Source organism: Anolis carolinensis, unplaced genomic scaffold (assembly GCF_035594765.1).
Source record: "Anolis carolinensis isolate JA03-04 unplaced genomic scaffold, rAnoCar3.1.pri scaffold_84, whole genome shotgun sequence".
Classification (NCBI taxonomy): domain Eukaryota; kingdom Metazoa; phylum Chordata; class Lepidosauria; order Squamata; family Dactyloidae; genus Anolis; species Anolis carolinensis.
Window position 1 is genome coordinate 59,736 of NW_026943893.1, and position 13,583 is coordinate 73,318.

The 13,583-nt window shown below is 45.7% G+C and overlaps 1 protein-coding gene across 1 annotated transcript in view; it reads left to right on the forward strand.

Moving 5' to 3' along the window:
• The window catches only part of LOC134295149 (V-type proton ATPase subunit B, kidney isoform-like), a gene marked incomplete at its 3' end in the record, with an annotated part of 31,092 nt that extends 22,455 nt beyond the window's left edge, over window positions 1–8,637 (forward strand). The window contains 2 exon segments of the mRNA XM_062967040.1: window positions 3,910–4,008; window positions 8,544–8,637. Coding sequence (XP_062823110.1) covers window positions 3,910–4,008; window positions 8,544–8,637 — 193 coding nt within the window.
• Window positions 8,638–13,583: the final 4,946 nt, after the last annotated feature.

Sequence of the window (13,583 nt, forward strand, 5' to 3'; positions counted from 1 at the left end):
TTTGTTTGGAAGCATGCCCGGCACCCACCAAACAAAACACCATAGCGTGCAGGATTGGTAAATGTATATACCAGTTGTATATGGAAATAATAGTAGTAACAAGAAATTCTTGACAGAAGTCACAGTTTGTCTGGTTTGGTTATGTTGGTTTGTGATGACAACTACTGTACAGTACAGAATAAATGCTCATTTTTTTGTTCAACAATAAATGTGAATTCTTCTTCATGGAAAAATAAGACATCCCCTGAAAATAAGACCTAGCGCATCTTTGGGAGTAAAAAATAATATAAGACACTGTCTTATTTTCGGGGAAACACGGTAGACAGCTTCGCTCTCACCGAGCCTCCTCTCACACCAAACTTACACAGGAGCTTCACACTGGAGCTTTACACACAGCAGCCTTCACACTGGAGCATCACACACGAGGCCTTCAACCTGAGGCTTCTCTCACCGAAGCTTCTCACACTGAGGCCTACTCACACTGAAGCCTCTCTCACATTCTGGCCTACTAACACTGAGGCCTACCTCACACTGAGGCCTCTCCCACACTGAGGCGTTCTAAGCTATAGGCACATCTGCTTATAGTGAACTGCAGCTTCTGCTGAGTCATTGCATCCATTTAACCTCTCAGTGCTTGAATCACAGGAGAGGCCTTGTTCCGGTGCCTACTTTGTTGTGTTGGTGAAGGCTTTCATGGACAAAATCACTGGGCTGCTGTGAGTTTTCCGGGCTGTATGGCCATGCTCCAGAAGCATTGGAAGAGGGGTAGTCTTATATGGCGAGTATATCCCCAACTCTCTAGTTTAACTGGAAAAGATGGGGGTCGTCTTATACGCCCAGTCATCTTATAAGCCAATATTAAAAATACCAAGTTATTTTTTAATATTTCTGACAATGTAGATGCTCCAAAATGTAAACAAACAACCAGGACCCCCCCCCCCCCGGTGGCATAGTGGGTTAAAGCCTTGTGACTTGAAGGTTGGGTTGCTGACGTAAAGGCTGCCAGGTTCGAATCCAACCCAGGAAGAGCGTGGATGAGCTCGCTCTATCAGCTCCAGCTCCATGCAGGGTCATGAGAGAAGCCTCCCACAAGGAAGGTTAAAACATCAAAACATCCGGGCAACGTCCCCAGGGCAACGTCCTTGCAGACGGCCAATTCTCTCACACCAGAAGCCATTTGCGGTTTCTCAAGTTGCCCCTGACACGAAAAAAAACAACACAACCAAATCTGAAACATTTCTAGTCTCAAGTATTTCAGAAAAGGGATGCTCAACCTGCAATAGGCCAATCAGCCACCGCACCAGTGGATTAATTTACACAGCTGTTGCCAATGTGAGTTAAAAGCCCCTCTTCAGATATTGGATTCGAAGTCCAAAAAGGTAACTCTCTTAACCCGGACCTACAAGAGATCATGGCAATGGCACCAAGTGCCAGGCAGGTCTGCTTACATGGGAGCAAATGCCGTTAAAATCAAAGGGAGTGGCTTCCAAATAAACCTGTGTGGGTTTGGAGTGAAAAACACCAGGAATGTATCAGGGACTTAACTTCTGCCGTTGGGTTGTTAGGCTTGGGGAGCATTCCTCCGATACAGGCCATTAAAGCGCCTCGAGGCCAACGCATGGCTTCTATAGGGCCTTTCATTCGGGTACGCACAGCACAGGAGGGGATTAATCGGATCCACCAAAGAGCCGGATCACAAGAGATTTTTCTGCAAGCAAGGCGGCTCCTTTAGCCAGGGGGCTTAGGGTCCAAAGTACAGCCTGAGCCAAAGAGAAGCACGTCCGTCCACAAGGAAGTCGGCCGACTGGAAAGCCCACATCCCGGTCAAGATGGACGGCGTCCAGGGAAGGAAGGGATGCCAAAAGGGCCAAAGGGCTGGGAGACAGGGATCCCCCTGAGCAGCAGAGCCCGGAGGAAACCAGACCAAGAGTTGTGACTGTTTACAAGCCATTTCTGACTTATGGGAGCCCAAGCCAGTGTTTCTCAATCTGGGGTCCCCAGATGTTTTGGCCCTCAACTCCCAGAAATCCCAACAGCTGGCAAACTGGCTGGGATTTCTGGGAGTTGTAACCCAAACACTGGGGAGGGACCCACAGGTTGAGAACCACTGACCTAAGCAGAGCCTCCCATGCGGGGTTTCCTGTCAAGAAGGGGTTCGCTTTTGCCGTCCTCTGAGGTTGAGAGAGTGTGACCTGCCCAAGTGTTGACCTCTAGCCTTGGGACACCTTTTCACCCAGAACCACACCAGAGTCCAGTAGTAACAGCAGTTGATTAAGAAAACATGTGCAAAAGGAAAGAGGGGCATTTCCCAAAAGGCAGTAGAAAAGGTGCTATAAAATAGCAGTAGTCCATATATTCAAAGTCCAAAATAGCATGAAAATAGCATAACTTTTCCAAGGCAAAACTCTTTCAGGAACATAGGCAAACACAGAAGACTTGAATCATGAGCTTGACAGCTGGAACAGGTAATTGAATCTATGGCAACATTGCCTGTTTTGGAGACACCAAGTAAACACAAGCTTGACCAAGCAGCCATGAGATCATGCCTCTGACACCTGGGTTTCAAGGACTTCTCACTGAGTCTTTCTGGGCACCTCATTCCGTCATCCAAGTCACTGAAAAAGATGTTGAATGGCCCTGACAGACACCAGATGGGACCTCTTTGTGGCCCCAAAATAGCCACTTCTTTCCAGGGGAAGAAGAGGAACCACTGGAGAGTATTGTCTAGACCAGGCATGGACCCACTTTGGCCCTCCAGGTGTTTTGGACTACAACTCCCACAATTCCTAACAGCTGGTAGGCCCATGCCTGGTCTAAACCACATTTTATTAGTTTGTCTGCAAGAAGATCACAGGGAACACTCAAATGACGTCCCGCTGGGCCTTTTCTAGGTCCCCCAGTGCTACTTAATGGTATTCCTAAGCAGGAAGCCATTCATTTCAATAGGCTTCGATATTATCATGTATCAGGAACATAGTGGGTCATACTCTATTCACAATCACAAAATCCCTCCCAAGATGTAGCCTCTTTGGACATCCTTCTGCAAGGTACTTCATCTCCATCCTCACTTATCAAAAAAGAGATAAGGTTCACCTGGCAAGACTTGATTTGACACAGGATGAAATGATGTATAGTTTTCAAATCATGACCTCCCGAACCACTGTGTTCTGCATAGCAAGTGTCCAAGAAGCAAGCAAAATACAGCAGTGTCCTTTCTCAGCAAACATCTATCAGCAGAGTCCAACTGCCAGCACCTGACCTTATCTATACACTGTTTAGTAAACTCACGGATTCAGGTTTTCATCCAAAATATCCAGAGGCTTTAATCTTCACCGTTGCAATATATACAAATATACAATCAGCACACACAGATCCATTTTCAGGCTTGTCCTTACAAACAATCGGATTCTCAGAGAGTAACGTACAGAATAGACAGATACTCACAATGAGTCATGCAGGAGAGAGCAAGGTGGATTCTTTCACCCTCCTTAGAGCCACCTGTGCATAGGTCATTGGTAAGGGATACTGGCGGATGCAAACCCTTTGCAATGACCTTCACGGAGTTACAACTCAGCCATTACCACACCCCCTAAAGTATTTCATCATGACATTCACAGTCATTACTGGAGTGCTATCAATATTCCACATGTCCATCAAACAGTATTTTCATATGACTAGAAATGCTGTGCCATTTCTATCTAACGGTTTTTTGAGTGTAGTTTGAACCCACAAACAGTCATTTTTTAACCAGAGGCGCAGGCGTCTTCACCAGCCGCAGCCATATATTCGACACTCAGGAAGGGGATGCAGTTTCCTTGCGTACTTACCTCTCCCGGGTGTTTTCTGGGCTCTTTGGGGGAACCCTGAGCCAAGGGCCCTCCTGACACATCTTTCCCCTTTGCCTTGCAGTTTGCCCAATATGCCGAGATCGTCAACTTCACTCTTCCGAACGGGACGCAGCGGAGCGGCCAGGTGCTGGAGGTGGCCGGGTCAAAGGCCATTGTCCAGGTGAGTATGAGAGAGAGACAACCCATTGGGACAGGTGAGAATTCGCAAATGTTTCAACAACAGCTGCAAACTGGTGGCCACTGATCAAGCTCCTTGACTTGGCACCATTCTGCAAGGAGGCCCATCAAATTCCCTTTTGACAAGTGAAGAATTCAGTGCTTGGAAATAATGTTGCCACAATCTTATTACAGGCAATGAATTCGTAAGGTGCACCTAAGGCGGCATCATGATACAATGGATGCTGTTGCACCACTTTCACTGTCGTAGTAATGCAGTTTCAAAGTCACAATAAGGCAGTGCGGATCCAGTCTTCCCCTCCTTCTGCACAGGTCTAACAAGCATTAGCTGTGGTGTTGTGGCCATTGTCTATGGAAGCATCTCCACTGCGGGATAAATGCCACCCTGGCTCAGTTCTACAGAATCCTGGGAGCTATAATTTGGCCACAGCACATAAGGTGGAAGTCCTAGCAAAACTACAACTCCCAGGGTTCTGTAGCACTGAGCCATGGCAGTTAAAGTGGTGTCACACTGCATCAGTACTCAAGTGTGCCTGCCTGCACCCTAAATTGCATGATGGTTGCAATGTAGCAAGTGATACTTTTGTGGTGTAATAATTATACACTGTATTGTTCCGTTGTGGTTTCAGCCTTGGGCTCGGCCACAGTGAGACCTGGCTTTGAGTCCCATGGGTGACCTTTGCTGAGCCACTCTCTTGGCCAGTCCACCCTTCACTTTCTGTCTCTCCGGGATGCTGTTGTGGAGGAAGGCCCTTAATCTTTAATGCTCTTGAACTGCCGGCGCAGGGTCAGCGCTGAGTCACCAGAACAGATTCATGAGCCGGCAGCCTCCCACCCGAGGCACGTACTGAACGTACGGTGAGCCGTGCATTTGCAATGTGCAGGCCGGGTGTGGAGAAGGGCACCCACTCCAGACTTGGAGGAACAAGCATCAGATGACATCTGAGAGAATACACGGCACAAAGGTGTCAGAGTATTTGCAGCGCAGCAGTAGTTGGATGGAAGCAGTGGAGTGCAGAACAAAGAGACACTCAGAGACGTTGGTAAAACTATTTACAAAGTTTTACTGTATCAACGCAAACAGACTTGCAGACGACAGATGAACACAGGACTGTTCTGTTCTCCAACAGAACTTGACTCAAACTCTAGGCAGACAGAACTCAACTGAACTGACGCAAACAGTAAGCACAAACACTTGTGTCTGGATATTCCCTAGTTCCAGCCACACATCAAGGTCATCATAGCTTCTTGGCAATTAACTCTTTCCACACTATGGTACATTCTGGATGACGCAATCAGTTGCAATACAAGCATGGCACAAATTGCATTTAAACACTATCAATACACAAATCCCACATTAACAATTCCCCCCTCATGGATGGGACTCCATGCAACCCTGTTGTGGAAAGGGAGGCAGCACTGTTGCTCTTACTCCCATGTACAAAACCCTTAGCAACATAAGGTGCATCCACATTGGGGCATTAATGCGGTTTGACCCCACTTGAACAGCCATGGCTCATCAATGCAACGGGACCCTGGGAGCTGTGGTTTTGCGAGGTCCTCTGCCTTCTCTGTAAAGAGTGCTGGCACCACACTAAACTTCAACTCCCAGGATCCCGTCGCCTCGAGCCATGGCCATTCAAGTAGGACCAAGCTGCATTGATTCTGCTGGTGCACCCAAAGGAGAACAACCCAGTAAAGAGAGAGTTAACAGCTCAAAAGATGCAGAGGTCACCATGAGATTAAGCAATCCTAATTGTAAGACACGCTCAAGACATGGGCACTCGGACCTCCTCCCTGTGCTCGCATCCTGCATCATGGCTGGGATTCTGGGAGGCCCTGGATGGATCTATGGATGGATGGATGGATGGAAGGAAGGAAGGAAGGAAGGAAGGAAGGAAGGAAGGAAGGAAGGAAGGAAGGAAGGAAGGAAGGAAGGAAGGCAGCCTCCTCCTTGGAGCCAAGCAGAAGCAAAGCAGAGGAAGAGGAGGGCAGCAGGGCCTTGGCTGTCTCTGCCATCCCCCACTCGCCCTGCCTCCCTCCTTCTCTTTCTCTTCTCCCTCTTCTGCCTCTGTCTTTCCTCCTCCTCCTCCTCTTCTTCCTCTTTCTTCTTATCCTGCTCCTCCTCCTCCTTTATTTTTCTCCTCTTCCTCCTCTTTCTCTTTTTCCCTCCTCTTGCGCCTTTATTTTTTCCTTTTCCTCCTTCTCCTCTTCCTCCGCCTCCTTGTTGGGTTTCATCCCTGGGCCACACTAGTTTTTGTGTCATCAAGTTTCTAGTCCTCAATGAGTAGCTAGACCAGAGGCAGGGCTAAGCTGAGGGATTCGTTCCCGACATCCCATCCTATGCACTCAGATTCCCCAACACTCCTCCTTCTCTTCCTCTTTTTCTCTTTCCTCCCCCTCTTCTATTTCTTCTCCTGCACCTTTTTCTTCCTTCCTACCCCTTTCCTGTCCTCATCTTCTGCCTTTATTTTTCCTCTCCCTTCTCCTTGTTTTTCCTCTTTCTTTCTTTCTTTCTTTCTTTCTTTCTTTCTTTCTTTCTTTCTTTCTTTCTTTCTTTCTTTCTTTCTTTCTTTCTTTCTTTCTTTCTTTCCAGCCTCCCCCTTCCTCCTCTTTTCCCTTCCTCCTCCACTTCCTCCTCCTTTTTCTCTTTATCCTCCAGCTCCTTCCTTCCTTCCTTCTTCCTCTTCTTCCACCTCTATTTTTCCTCCTCCTCCTCCCCCTCTTTCTCTTTCATTTTCCTTCCTTGTCCTCTTCCTCCTCTTCTCCTCCTCCTCCTCCTTTCCCCCTTTCTTCCTCTTCCTCTTCAGGAGACCCCTTGTGCCCCTCCCTCCTTCTCTCCCTCCCTCCTAATCCCATGAAGGGCTGAGAGGGCAACACCTGGGGAAGGGTGAGGGGGGGGGGTCCCACAGCTGGCAGATGTGCGAAGCCCCCCCCCCCTTCCCCTCTCCTTCCTCGGAGGGATCTCATTAAAGCCTGGTCCGGAGGTCAGGGCCTTCAAAGGGTGTCAAATATTATTCCGATCAAAGAGCGGCGGGTGGCCATGCGTGTGTGTGTGGGGTGGGGGGGGGTGGGGAGGGGTCCTTTCCAGGGACCCTTCGCTGCCCAAACAAGGCCTGGCTTCCCCCAGCTTTGCCTCCTTTGCCCGGGATTGCAGTTCCCAGAATCCACCTCCAGCCAAGGATCCGGGCTACAGGTCCCACTGGGAATGGTCGAATCCTAGACTCCGAGACCTGGCGGGCCCCCCAGACCAACCCCTTTCTGCCAAGAAGCAGGAGAATCGCATTTGCAGCAGAATTCACGAGGAGGAGAAGAAAGGGGCAAGAGGGAGGTGGCCGTCCTGGAACTTGCACGGCTCAGTCATTGGGGCATCGCCTGGCATGAAGGGAATGACACACCGGCAGAAATTATTTTGGTTTTGGACTATGCTGGGGGGGGGGGGTGGAGAAAATGTTGGCCAGTGTGTAGCTGAAAGAGAAGGTGCTTTCAAAGAAAAGGATTTTGCAAAGGGGGCTTTGAAGGCCATTTCCCTGCTTCTTGGAAGAAAGGGGTTGGACTGGATGGCCCGAGGGGTCTCTTCCAACCCGAGGGTTCTAGGATTCTGTGATTGTACACGTCCCGTGCTCACGAGGCAGATGGAATCCTAGAATCCTAGTCTTGAAAGAGACCTCACAGGCCATCCAGCCCAACCCCATTCTGCTAAGAAGCAGGGAAATCGCATTCAAAGCACCCCCGACAGATGGCCGGCTATCCAGCCTCTGCTGCAAAGCCTCCAAAGGAGGAGCCTCCACCACACTCCCTCCGAGGCAGAGAGTTCCACTGCTGAACAGCTCCTTCTCTCAGTCTGGAAGTTCTTCCTCGTGTTCAGATGGATTCTCCTTCCTTTCCTGTTGTTTGAAGCCATTGTTGTTTCGTATCTGATATTTCTGTGAGCCGCCCTAAGTCCCCTCTGGGGGAGATGGTGGCAGGATACAAATAAACATGTTGTTGTTGTTGTTGTTCCCTTGTGTCCTAGTCTCCAGGGCAGCAGAAAGGAAGCCCCCTCCCTCCTCCCTATGCCTTCCCCTCCCGTCTTCATCCATGGCCCTCATCATGTCTCCTCTCAGCCTTCTTCTCTTCTGCAGGCTAAACATGCCCAGCTCTTTCCGCCGCTCCTCACAGGGATTCTTGTTCTCCAGACCCTGGATCCTTTGAGTCTACTGGCTGTTAGGAATAGTGGAAGTTGGTGTCCAAGACACCTGAAGGGCTGAGGTTGGCCTGTGCCTGGAGGGTGGGAGTTGTGGCCCAGCATGCACCAGGTCACTGGGGAAGCCAGTGTTTGTGGCTGTCTTGGGGATCTGAGGTGGCACAGAGAGACGGAGGGGAAGGGAAGCCAGGCTTGGCCTTTCCTCTGAAGGGGAGCCTTCCTTCCTTCTGCCAAGGCCAGACCCCCCTCCCCCTCCCCCTCCCCCTCCTCGTTTGCTGCTAATCCCTGCTAATTGCCCCTCCTTGACCTCTGCCCTCCCCTTTCTCCTGCAGGTGTTTGAGGGCACCTCTGGCATCGATGCGCAGAAGACCTCTTGCGAGTTCACGGGGGACATCCTCCGCACCCCCGTCTCCGAGGACATGCTGGGTACGTACGTACGGGTCTCCCGTTAAAGGCCCCTTTCTCTTCTCTGCATTGGCCAAAACAAGAGGCGGAGGAGGGGGGGGGGGGGCAGCTGCAGAGGCCTCCAAGGAAGAGGCGCCCAAAGCAGAACAACTGGCTCAGGCTCAGGCTCAGGCTCAGGGCGCGTCTACACTCCAACACTGCGGAACGGATGCAGTTGGACCCCACTTGAACTGCCCTGGCTCAGTGCGGTGGGTTCCCGGGGAGTGTCCTTGGGCGAATCACCAGAAGGCTTGGGCAGAGGAGCCGATGAATGACCCACAGAGCTCCCATCCATGGCATCCGTCTGTGAGACAGACAGACAGCCAGGCTGGCTCTCCAGTTCAGGGAGGAGCGCATGGCTCCAGTCTCTGCCCCATCTACATTGCCACCTCATGCAGTTTAACTGCCCTGCATTGCATTCTATGGCAGTGTGGGCTTGGCCAGACGGGTGATCTCGGATCGTGAAAGCAAGCACATATCCGGTTAAAGACGCGTCATCCCCTTTTAATATAGTGTGACCCTGATCTCAAAAATGCATACGAGTCAGTTGTGGCTTTAAGTAGAAAAGGAAACCGTATTTATTTATTTTATTTGCAGTATTTCTATCCCGCCCTAATTTCTCACCCCAAAGGGGACTTAGGACGGATCACAACGCACACGTACATGGCAAACATTCAATGCCATTATTAGACATACGACATACAGACAGAGACACGGAGGATATTTAACATTCTCCAGCTTCTGGCTTCATAAGGGTATGCTTGATTCCGGCCACAGGGGGAGCTGCTGTGTCATCATCCACTGTGACACCAAGTCCTTGATGGAGTACTTCCTTATTCCTTTCTGCACACTGCTGGACATTTTTATGGTGTCGTAAATTAGTTAAATTAGCCTCCCCGCATAAAGCGGTACCTAAATTTCCTACTTGACAGATGCAACTATCTTTTGGGTTGCTTAGGTCAACAAGGAGCTGTGCTATTTAATGGTCGGGGACTCAATCTGACCTGGGCTGGATTCGAACTCATGACCTCTCGGTCAGTAGTGATTTTTTGCAGCTGGCTACTAACCAGCTGCGCCACAGCCCGGGTACATTCACTTTAGTTCAACAATGATACAAAGCAAATCAGAACAGTTGTTCTCACCACAATGCTTTCTTCAGTGAGTCTTATTTGTTCTACGATAGGAAACAACAATAGGACACAGTTCAGTTTCTGACTTCTTTGTTGAAAATAAGATGCCCTTGAATTGTAGTTTAGATAAGCAGCCTTGCTTGGTGTTGACTTTAGGTTAATAACTGGAGTGGTGTTTAGGGAGCGCACTACTCCTCTGTTACACCAGCTCCACTGGCTGCCGATTAGCTAACAAGCACAATTCAAGGTGCTGGCTTTAGCCTATAAAGCTCTAAACGGTTCCGGCCCAGCTTGTCTGTCCGAACGTGTCTCCCGCTATGACCCACCTCGAAGCTTAAGATCATCCGGTGAGGCCCTGCTCACGGTCCCGTCAGCCTCACAGGTGCGTCTGGCGGGGACGAGAGACGGGGCCTTTTCAGTAGTGGCTCCCCGCCTATGGAACGCCCTCCCCATTGAAGTCAGGCAGGCTCCCTCCCTCCTATCCTTCCGTAGGAAGGTTAAAACTTGGTTGTGGGGCCAGGCTTTTTTTTTTTTATTGTAATTTTTATTGAGTTTTCAGTGTCACACTAACAAAAACAACACAGACAACACAAACAATTTTGTAAGGGAAGAGGAGTGATAATAATACTAATGAAAAGAAAAAGAGTGAGAGATTTAAAATACGTGTATATATATATATATATATATATATATATAGATAGATAGATAGATAGATAGATATAGATTACACCAAAAAAAAAACAAAACACTAATACACATATAACATGTTTGTCCTTCCATTCGTCCCTTATGGGAATCTAATTAACTTATATTATATTAATGTCTTGTCCTGGTAGAACCTATGTCTTCTAATCATTTTACCAGTTTCCAATAGAAAAAAAAAGGAGTTAAGTAATATTAGTTGCCATATAATCCCTAAATAATTTCCAGTCAGTCTTATTTGTTGATTGTACTCTATAGGATCTTAACAGAAATGTTAATTCGTCCATATCTCTAATGTCATCAATTTTCCCTAGCCATTAATCTTTAGTTGGGACGCCTTGTTGTTTCCAATATTTCACAAAGATAATCCTTGCTGCCGTGGAGATGTATGTAAAGATTTTATCTTCATTTAAATTGAAATTTGTTTCCAAGTCAGTCAGCCCCAGTAAGTAATATTCTGGTTTTAATGGGAATGTTTTCTTTAGTATTTTTTGAGATTCTACGTGTATCATTTTCCAGTATTTCCCTGTTTCTGAGCATGACCACCAGCAATGAAAATATGAACCAATATGAGTCTTACATTTCCAACAGGTGGTTTTGCGTTTCTTTGTACATTTCTCCTAATTTTTTCGGTGTAATATACCACCTGTGAAATGATTTTAACCAGTTCTCCTTTAAGTCCCATGCGTAGGTATATTTTTGTTTCTTTTTCCATAAGACTTCCCACTCCTCCATACTTATTGATCTGCCAATGTTCTTGGCCCATTTTAACATACAGTTTTTGACTTCATCAGTTGCGTTCGTCCAATCCAATAATCTTTCATATATCTTAGTTATTTCTTTCTTATCATTTTGGAGGATCTTATCCCAAAAGTTCTCATTTGTAGTGAAGCCAATTTCATTATCCGCCACAAATTTTTGCTTTATTTGGGCATACTGAAGCCAAGTCAAATTTTTATATTTCTTTTTAATTTGTTCCAAAGTTTTTATCTGATAACTATCATCTCTCTTGTATAGAATTTTCTTTATAGGTTGGCCATTCAGGCCAGCCTAATATTTTCCTGCTGTTTTCTTCTAACGGCGATATCCATAATGGGGTCCGAACGTACATAAATCTTTTATATTTTTCCCATACTTTTATTAGGGCGGAGCAGATGAAATGATTCCCAAAGTTTTTCTCTATTTGTTTCTTATCGTACCATATGTACGCATGCCATCCCCGCCTCAAGTCAAAGCCTTCTAAATTTAGAATGTGTTCCCGCTTTAGATTACACCAGTCCTTAATCCATAACAGTGCACAGGCTTCAAAGTAAAGTCTAAAATTGGGGAGGCCAAATCCTCCTCTATCTTTTTTGTCTGTCATCGTTGCATATTTTATTCTGGGTTTCTTGCCATTCCAAATAAATTTTGAGAGATCTCTATTCCAATCTGTGAATGTTTTAATTGTCCTAATTATGGGTAGAGTTTGAAAAAGATACAAGATTTTTGGTAAGATGTTCATTTTTATCGTTGCAATCCTACCCAATAGTAGAAATGTTTAAATGTTGCCATTTTTGTAAGTCTTTTTTGATTTCTTTCCATTTTACATTATAATTGTTCTCCAATAGATACGCGTTTTTTGCCGTCAACCATATTCCCAAGTATTTGATTTTCTTCGAGACTGAAATTCCTGTCATGTTTTGTATGATTTCTTGATTTGTCTTAGATATATTTTTTGTTAAAATCTTAGATTTCTTCTTGTTTATATAAAATCCAGCAACTTCCCCATAATCCTGAATTTTGGACAACCACAACTGTAATTTTGATCTTGGGTCTTCGATAATACAGATAATATCATCTGCAAAGGCCCTTATTTTAAATTCATGAGTCCCTATTTTTGTACCTTTCAACTTTTGATCCTTTTTTAAATTTTTTAATAGGACTTCTAAGGCGAAAATAAAAATTAAAGGCGATAAGGGACACCCCTGTCTCACCCCCTTTCCAATTTAATATTTTGTGAGTGCTGCCCATTGATCCTAATTTTAGCCCTTTGGTCCTCGTATATAGTATCTATCGCATTATAGAACTGAAAGCCAATATCTATCTCTTTAAATAACAATTTAAAAAAGACCAATTTAAGTTGTCAAAGGCTTTCTCAGCGTCAATGGAGAGAAGTGCTAGTTCTTTCTGATGATTCCAATTCATAGTATTCTATAATGTCTAAAATGCATCTGACATTTTCACTCATTTTCCTCCCTGGTAAAAATCCAGTTTGATCTTGACCCACCCAATTTAGGAGAAATTCTTTAAATCTATTCGCCAATATACATGTAAATATTTTATAATCCAAATTTAATAGAGAGATAGGCCGATAATTCCTCACATTTGTGGTGTCTTGGTCTTCTTTAGGTATTACAATTATTTCTGCGTCTCTCCATGTGTCCGGGAATTCTTTGTTCTGCAATACTTTATTCATTACTCTTTTCAGATATGCCACTATCTCCTCTTGCATTGTTTTGTAAAATCCTGCCGTGAAGCCATCAGGACCTGGTGCCTTGTTTAGTTTCAATGATCTTATTGCATTCTTTACTTCCTTTTCCGAAATCTCTTTATTTAAGATTTCCTCTCTGATCCTCCGTAATTTTCTCTAACTTCTGGTTCCCAAGGTATTGCACTATTTTCGTCAGGTCAATGGTCTCTTCTTTATACAATTGTGAGTAAAATTTTTCAAATTCTTGGAGGATTTCATCGTCTTTTGTAATAATTTTATCTTCTTTCTTGATTTGTATTATTTGTTGATTCTGTCTTTTCTTTCGAATTTTTCTCATCAGCCATGCTCCTGGCTTATTGGCATTCTCGAAATTATTTTGTTTGATAAATCTTAATTGTTTGGCTGTTTCCTCCAATTCTAATCTATACTTTTCTTTTATTCAAGCTTTTTAATTCTTTTGATACCTCGCTATTATTTGGTGATTCCTTCAGTATAATTTCTTTTTTTCCCAATTTCCAGATTTAACTCATCAAGTTTTCCTTGTTTTTTTCCTTTTTCATTCTGGCTTTTTGTTGTATTAAGTGGCCTCTGATTACCGCTTTATAAGTATCCCAGAGTGTTGCATC